The 8590-nt window shown below is 44.7% G+C and overlaps 1 protein-coding gene and 1 long non-coding RNA gene across 2 annotated transcripts; one reads left to right on the forward strand and one right to left on the reverse strand.

The window, feature by feature from the left end:
• Window positions 1-8: 8 nt before the first annotated feature.
• On the reverse strand, window positions 9-3388 carry KLHL34 (kelch like family member 34). Its single transcript, XM_061364591.1, has 2 exons — window positions 3190-3388; window positions 9-3047 (listed from the first exon to the last, which is right to left on the reverse strand). The coding sequence occupies exons 1-2, from the start codon at window positions 3259-3261 to the stop codon at window positions 1149-1151; spliced, it is 1971 nt and encodes a 656-aa protein (XP_061220575.1). The 5' UTR covers window positions 3262-3388; the 3' UTR covers window positions 9-1148.
• A 448-nt stretch (window positions 3389-3836) lies between these two features.
• Window positions 3837-8124, forward strand: LOC133218268 (uncharacterized). The gene is made up of 3 exons (XR_009727083.1): window positions 3837-4366; window positions 6284-6421; window positions 8014-8124. It is a non-coding gene; the product is annotated as an uncharacterized LOC133218268 (long non-coding RNA).
• The last annotated feature ends 466 nt before the right edge of the window (window positions 8125-8590 follow it).

The following is an 8590-nucleotide window of genomic DNA, read 5'->3' on the forward strand; positions in this document are numbered from 1 at the left end:
GTGACTCAGGATTCAATTTACTCCATACCAAAGTGATTCTGCAGCATCTGGCCATTTTACCTGCATTTCACAGATACACAGTGCTTAAAGTACCTCCATAATCTGTGCCTTCAAACTTGGCCAGCATGTCCAAAAAGTAAGGCTTGCTGTTTCATATGTAGGCAGACACTGAATAAAGACTTCTGACAACTTTCAGTAACCTCTCTCCCCTTCATACTCTTTAATGAAAGTAAACCTTTTTTGACTGCAAGATTCTTGCACATATCAGTTCAACAGCTATGATCCATTTTACCCTTATGAGCAGGTATGATAAAGCAGCATGTGCTACTGAGGTAAGTTTCAAGGGATTAGTTACAGCAACTCCTGCAACAAGGCTAATAATAAGTATACCACCTCACCTCTGGCCATCTAAACACAAGGTTTTGGTACAAAAGAAATGTGCTGTACTGGTCTTTAAAATGACACAAAATAAGCATCTGAAGGGCGTGCTGCAACAAAAGCTGCTCAGGGAGAAATGGCTTCTGTCAAACAGTCACTGTTTTAACTTATGGCCATAACTTGAGTCCATATATCAAAAAAATCCATGCTTTCTGTCCAGTAATTTCATGCTGGTTAGCTAAGACGTTCTTGCCTTGTATGTAGCATATCAAATAATATCTTTTCCTTGGCAGCATATGTTATTAGCTCTCATAGGCATCAATTTTCTAGTCTTTATACAGTTCACTTTTATTTTGCTTAGCCATAGTATAAGAATTCAATGGCACTTACCAGCTGGGAAAATTACCTCTGATTAAGAAAACAGAAAAGATGGATTATATTGTTTAACCTTTGAAATATCTGACTTGAAAAACTCATTAATTGCTATCTAGGTATTATTGTCCAAAAGTCAAGGATTATGATTCTTGCACATTGCCTCAAAATGTGCCACTTGCTACATACTTCCTTAATGAAATCAGCTTCCAACTCTGTATTTCCAGCACCTTTTCCCATGCTGGAGCCAGACTTCCTTGCATGTTTCCACCAGGTGTTTGGCTTATCGAAGAAAATCTTTGACTCTGACACATTCAGTGCCATTGCAATTTTCTTCTTCTTCCCCAAAACCACCCTGATACTTGTCTCCTGAGATGGTTATCCCTCAGTGTGCGCGCTCAGCAGTTCAGGCGCCTCTTCTGCTGGCTGTCAGTCTCCTGCTCATCGGCCAGTTCAGAGAGTTGCAGCACCGCACACTGCAGCCCACACCAAGGTGAGGGAGCTTTGCAGATCTCTTCCCAGCCATCGTTGTCAATGTCGTAACCAACCACATCTTGTGTGGGGACTTCCTGTGAATTCTGCCATTTCTTTCCCCCGATAAGAAGAGCTGTTTCCTCTACCACTGCCAGGCCGTAGCAAAATCGATCATAGATCAGTGGTCTTAACCGAGTCCATTGGTTTTGATCAGGATCGTATCTTTCTATTTCAGAGAATGGTTCATATAATCCTAAAAAGGTGAATATGGCTTCTCTGATTGTTGCCATCTGATGCCCAAATCGAGCAATGCTCATGGGGGCTTGTTTCACCCACTGCCCTTCAAATGAACTCAGAGAATATACGTCCTTGCTTGTGCTGGCTGGATCTGAGTACTTGCCGCCAGAGATGTATATAGTGTTCTTGCAAATGGCACTGGCATGGCCATGCATCTTACATGGCAATTCCCTGGTCTTTGTCCATCTGTCCCTGCTGATGTTGTAGACTTCCACAGATGAATGCAGTGACCCATCCCCACTCCTTCCACCAATAGCAAAGATATCCTTGTCTAGGACACAGCAAGAAAACTGGCATCTCTTCTCCAGCATACCTGTGATTTGGGTCCACGTGTTAAATCTCGGGTCATAACGGTAGACCTTGTTTGTAACCGATAGGTTCTTTTCGGTTTTAGTGTTACCTGGAGCACCATTTTCTATTTCCCCACCCAGGACATAGAGGAAGTTCCCCACCACACATACACTGTGGTTCTGCACCCTGTCCTGCACCTTTGTGAGAGTTCGCCATTTGTGGTTGTAAACGTCGAAGGCCACCACATCCGTGACAAGCCCCTCACTTGCTGTTCCTCCTCCCAGCAGAATGATGTGAGTTTTCTCATTCCTTAGTGTGGTGGACTTATCCTGCAGGACAGGCTGTTTGTAAACAGATGTATGGTAATTTATTGCTTTAATGATCAAGCACTTAATACTTGCTGAGAGGGGTACTTCTGACTGACTGTAGGTTTTTCTCAGCTCTTCCACTGGGATGAGACCGTATCTTATGTGCTCTAAAAGGCTGCTTGTGTGAACCAGCCTGGATTTATCCTGCTTCAGCCAGAGCAGCACAAGATTCAACAAGCAGGTTTCTTTCACTATGGGGAGATCTGGGGATTGAACCACTCCTAGCAAAGACCTGAAGTTCAGCTCGAGCAGTCCTGGAAAATCCAACTCCAGCAGCTTCCAGAGATTTTTGACAATGTATTTTTCTGTTGCTTCTAAGGCATCTGGCAAGTAGAACTTCCTGGCCACGTTGGCAGAGAAGCAGCAGTTTTCCAAGGCAAGGTTGTTAACTAAGTATTGATTGCACAAGCCAATAGCATCAGTCACTTGCAAGTAGCTTGCAGCTTCCAAGGTATCCTCCAGGCTTTCAAAGGAAAGGGGCAACAAGGAAGTGTAAATGAAATCCAGTACGTGCTGGAGACCAGTGGGTGAGACAACTTGTAGGTGAATTACACTGGCCTTAGACTCCTGGGTGTAACTTTTGAACATGGCTCGGAAATAGTCGCTAGAACATGCCAACAAGGACTTGTGTGCAGGAAATTCATTTTCCTTCACTTTCAGCAAAATATCACACAGAAAGCCCTCTGATCTCAGGGTCTGGTACTGCGTGAGTACGGTGGTGCAGTGCGCTTTACAGTAGGACAGGAAGTAACTCATGGTAGGCAATGCAGCGCTTTCCCCTGAAGTTATTAAAGTAAAAATGCAATTAGATACTGAAACAGCTGCCCTGTTCACTAGCCATTGCTTGAGTGCCCAGCAGACCTCCAGCTGTTAGAGAAAAGCCCAACAAAAAAAAATAGATCACTCTCTTGCCTGGCAGAGGGGGGACAGTTAGTAGATTGGTAGTGAATTCAAGGCATTCCATTATACAGAAAACAGCTGAATGTTGTAACAGCTGTAGGATCCTTACTTTTCTTGCCTCTGTCACTTGTGCAAGGATGAAGGGTCCACGGTTGTGCGGAGCACTTGCTTGGCTGGCCATCAGGTAACAGATGAGGGAACTAGATGACAATCCCAACAAATGATAGTTTGTGTCTGCTTAGCCGTCGCTCTCGTCCCTTCTTGCTCTGCAGGCACATTGAATAGATCCTCTCTGGCTCGCAGTGCATGGCTCTTGAGCAGACACGGATAAGAAGGGAACACCAGCTTTTCGCGGCTCCGTATTTCAAACTCGAATGAGTTTAGACCTCTCCACCCCTGGGACAGCAGTGCCCTTATCGTCCTCTTTTCACACTCTCTTAGGAAGCCTGAGCTGAAGATCAAATCAGCACCCAAGGATTACTATGTGAAGATTTTCTGAACCCATAAATCTTTGTCTGGCAGGCACTAAGACAACCAAAATATCATGATTAGTCACTGGTTTGATTTGACATGCATTTCTGGGCTCTTTGCTTCACATGACACCGCCATAACTCACAGCTACCAGAATAGCCACAGGCACATCCCCTCGTCCCCTTTGCCCGGGAGCCAAACCCAGGCAGGCAAGCAGAGGGGCCAGGGACTGGGTGGACAGATGAGCTTCCACCAACAGCCACGGCCAGAGCAGCTGACTTGGAATGACCTGGCTGGAAATCACAAGGGTAACACATTCACACAAAGCAGTGACAAAAATAGGCTCTCCCAGTTCAGCCATAATAAACCAGACCCTGTTTATAGAGGTGGCTTTGCATAATTGTGCTCTCGGTTACCAGCTGGGAATAAATCCGGAACCCCCAGGGACAAGCAGGAGCTGACTCTCTCAGCTTCCTCATTTTCAGTATGGCTCATTAGAAACATGTGTACAGGGATTATCCCTGATTTTCACCCAGGCCCTTCAGGGTCTTATTTCTACCAGGAATGGTAGCTTTGGACAGGCTATGCATTTTGACCTCTTAAAGCTTGCTTTTGTTTTTCTGTATTTTTCTCTGTGTAACTCCGGGTGGAGCTGTTCAGGAATCTCCTCCTGACACCTTTCTTTCCAAGTCACACACACTCAGGAGCTGCAGACCTTGACAGTGTTGATAAACACTGGACAATGACCCCGCAGACTTGGGTGCAGAGGACGATCCTGCAGAACTCAAAAATGTCACCTTTTGCTCAAGCCCAAGGTAAAGACTTTTTACTGCATTTGCTTATGTTTATTCATATGATGTCAAGAAATTCTGGCTTACCCCTGTAATCAAGTACTGTCTGGGAGCTGACTGGGTACTGATGTGCAACATGCATGCTGTGTGACTCTTCTAATGAGCTTAAACTGGCTTGCTAAGCAGACTGATACCTCTGTTCTGTTTGTGAAGGACTCAAAAAACATTGCTTTTTATTGCTGAATAGCTCTAAAAATTGATTTACTGCTTGAATCCACTTTTGGTCATAACATTATAAACTATGAATCAGGATCTTGTTAAAAAATCTTCCCCCTTGCTAGCAAAATGACATGTATGGGCAGTGGGGATGAAGTAGAAAAAGAATGTCTTGTTTCTCTTTTCCAGTGGCTTTGCATATGTCCAAGTTGGGACAACTCTAAAGTATTTCAGATACTGTTAGCAAAGCTGCGCAGTTGAGTCCAAGCTTCTGGTTTGATGCTTTTCCTGCTTTGAGCAAAACAGACACAGGTATGTCTGTCACCACTTAGCAGTGATGTGTGTTGGTGATGAGGTACCAGGCCTTAAAGCTCCCACTATTCTCCCACTCTTAAAGATACTGTTTTCTCCAGTTTAACCCCATAAGGTACCAGATTACAATAACTAGAGGTGCAGATAAACCTCCATGGTTTCACAACAGCAAGCCAGTACTGTGCCTTCACACTTTCACCAGGAGGCTGAGCAGTGAGTGTGCACAGGAGCACACAGGCTGTGCCTTCAGCACAGGACTAAGTTTGAGGAGAGTTTCTGCAGCAGTTCTGGCATAAGCAAGTCCTAGCATCATGTCTTTTTAGGCAACAGTCCTTGTCCTCCATCAGCCCTTCACCTTTGCACCCACGATTGCCCTGTGGCGAGGGCTGGGAGGTGACACAGCCAGGAACTGATGATTGAAGAGGACTGGTGGAAATCCAATAATGCAACAGCAGAGACCTGTCTGTAGCCCTGGTCAAGTCCTCAGCCTCCCTCACTGTGTGGACTCCCAGGCAGATGTAGATCCCCACCTCAGAGCGCAGCAGAGGTAAGACACTGGCTGGACAGGCATCTGGGAACCCACCACTGGGAGAAACCCTTGCACATGATGCCCACCAAATGCACAGAAACTGGACTGTTCTTCTGCTGTTGAGCCATGGCCAACAGCCCCCCAGCACTGGTAAAGTGCCTTGTGTATGCCTGGTAAGCCACAGAAGCTGGGACTGAGGACACATAATTAAATCCTACTTTCCCTGGATACAGATGTACTATAAAGGGGTCAGAGATCTGGCATGGGCGACAGTGGGTATTGCCAGCAGCAGCCAAAACACACTTCCCCAGTCAAGGGATGCATTCCAAGACTCTCAGCAAGGCCAGGCCAGGCACTGCCCAGGCTCCCACCAATCTTTCTGGTATGTATAAAGTACCATCACAGCATCATCTGCAAGCACTGAAACTTAACGAGGCCAAATAAGGCACAGTCTGAACACCCATGTCTGTGCCCAGTGACACCATGCTCACCGAGCTGGTTGTGCACCATTTGCTCTCCGAATGAATTCTGTATATAGGGCATAGTTTACGCAGGTCAGTTGCCAACTGATTCCAGTGTGATGCCACAGCAGCTGGCACTGATTTAACTAAACTGATTTAATACCAGTGCTGGATAAGCAGGTTGTATAATTGCATGCAGTTTTGCTGTGCAATTCCCTCTCAGACCTACTTCATTTTTGTGGCAAGCCAGCTAATAGAAATAGTAAGAATTATGATCTTTATAAAGCTGTTTATTTGCCCAGAGAATTTTTCCCTTTCATTGGTAATTGGATAAAAGCCACCTCCTCTCCAGTCCCTTTCTCTGGAGTGACAAAACAAAGGTTATCATTAGCAAAATGAGGTTTCTCCCTGCTCTGCTTTTAGGTGTTTAGCTGTGTCTAACTAAGGAGCCTACTCAGCCAGCACCCTCCTTTGTTGACAGACAAATTATCTCCAGGCAGCATCTCAGGTCTTTGGCACCTTTGGAGGAATAGTTAATGTCCATTAGCAAGAGATCAGACAGTGACTAAACAGCTAAGGTACAAATCTTAGGAAGAGACAGAGCACTAGGTGGGATGCAGTCAAGCCATGATCTTATATTTCTCAGCTCTAATTTGGAAGATCACATCTAATGTTTGACTCACTAGATGGTGCTTAAAATTAGGGAAACATTAGTGTTTCAGTGATATTGATTTGCTGGGAATAGATAACGTATTTTTAATCATGTGCACCATTTAGACTTTAAATTAGATTTAGATTTTAGGCTTTTAATATATTCCTGTTGAAAACATTGCTATACTATAGTAGACAGTCTGCAATAAAAAAGAATATTAAGAGGTGTGCTGTGGAAAATACTGGATTCCATGCTTGCAGCATTTTTTTTCCTGTACAAAGCTGAAAAATGGTCTGAATTGCAATGCCATGTTCAGTTTAATCTTGCAAGTAGACCATCAGTTAATAAACACTTCAATTATCATTGTCAATTTTCCCAATTATTTTGTAAGAATAAAGGTTATAAAAAGAGTTGTACAAGTAAAATTAGGCTCATTAGTAACAAGTGGCTTACTGTGGAATATTCATTACAAAAATCCACAGCGGACAATTTCTAAGCTACACTTTGTTCCAGAAGAAATCAGTGCAGTCTAGAGGACAAAAGAGCAAATGCTTCAGATGCTTGGTAATGTACCGCACGAACCAATATAGCAGAAGTGAGCCAAATGATGAAAGAAATAGGGATGATGTAGCATATATATCTAGATATATATCTAGAAACTAACAAGAAAGATCTTATTGATTTAGGTTGTCTTTTAAAAATCATTGGAATAGAGTCTGTACTTCACCCTTGAATAATCATTCACAATAGCATATGGGTCATCCCATCTATTTAAAGCAAAGGATGTTTAGCCTGGGAAGGCAGTCTTTAAGAACATAACAGTAAGAGGAAGACATTTTCTTGCAGCTAAAAGCAATGTCTGGTGCTATCACGTCTGTGTATAAAAGCAAACGAGAAAGTTACCAGCTTGGATGAGGTGGTCTTAGGCCATGAGATTTCCATTTTGGCAGGGAGAGGCTGGGAATGCATGTGGTTTTAAGCACTGTCTGGGTGTGAAGGAGCTGGAGGTCCCCACGGGCACTCTGCTCTCCAACAGCTGGGGAGAGGAAATCAGTGTAGACCAGAGCATCCCCTGGCCCATCAGAGAAGTCTGCAAGCCCTGGGTGCACCACATCCATCCATGTGCCATCTAGGAGGGATCTGTGTCCAGGAACGATGCTGGCAAGAAAAGCTTTGAGTGCAAGCCTCTGTCTGCCACTGAGGAGAAGAGGTTTAGTGTGATCAGGAGTGTGAGCAGGGATTCCAGCCAAAGCCTGCTGTTAGACCATGCCTGCCAAGCCACAGCTGCTTAGCAGTTTTCTGTGGTTATATGGAAAAAGAGGAAGCAAGGTAGAAATAACATATGCACACCTGGGCTGGGGATGCCATGCCCCAGCTGGGTTACACTAACGCTAAGTACATGGATGCAAGAAAGCATCCTGTGTCAAACTGTGGAAGGCAACATGAAATAACAGTCTTTTAATCAGCTGGTGTCTCATTTGTTTCCTCTCCCTTTTCTCAGGTTTCCTTTCATTCACCTTCCATGAAGACAGATGTTATGGCTTCCATTGCCCTCTCAGTGTGTTAGATATGAGCATCCACGGTAAATAAAAAAACAAATTGGGAAATTTTTAACTTGGGTTCCCATTTCAGAGCAACTGCAGTGGGATGAGTCAGGCATGCAGCTCCAGAGTAGCAAGGGTGAATGTGTATTTTAATGAGTCCATTTCAGAGCAGATATACTAATGGCTTTCACAGCACTTCACAGAGGAGGGCAGAGGGCTGCTTCTGCTCTTGCAATGACCTGGTGGCAGCAGAGGTGCTCTGCATCGAGGCATTGCTTTTTCCCACTGAAAGCCAGTGCTACCCAGAATGTAGCTGGGGCAGAGAGGGACCTGCAGCTCTGCATCCATCTCAGGGCTGCTCAGAGACCATGTTTGATGTTGACCTTGCACAGTGAGGACACGTACAGTCCTAGCTGAAGCTGCTCTGCTCACAGGCCACTTCTGTACAAATGGAGGCCCCCTTGCTATGAAAGAAACATTTCTGGCTCCTATGAAACACTCCTGCCTCCACAAGACCTTGCGGCTGGTTGAGCT

Source organism: Neopsephotus bourkii, unplaced genomic scaffold, assembly GCF_033783945.1.
Source record: "Neopsephotus bourkii isolate Nb327-2 ecotype Australia unplaced genomic scaffold, CSIRO-AGI_Nbou_v1 NB_1234, whole genome shotgun sequence".
Classification (NCBI taxonomy): Eukaryota; Metazoa; Chordata; class Aves; order Psittaciformes; family Psittacidae; genus Neopsephotus; species Neopsephotus bourkii.

Coding starts and splice junctions, on each gene's coding strand:
- KLHL34 (XM_061364591.1), bottom strand. CDS start 3,261: ATGGCCAGCCAAGCAAGTGCTCCGCACAACCGTGGACCCTTCATCCTT. Junction 3,048..3,189: donor AAGTGACAGAGGCAAGAAAA/GTAAGGATCCTA, acceptor TTTCTCTAACAG/CTGGAGGTCTGCTGGGCACT.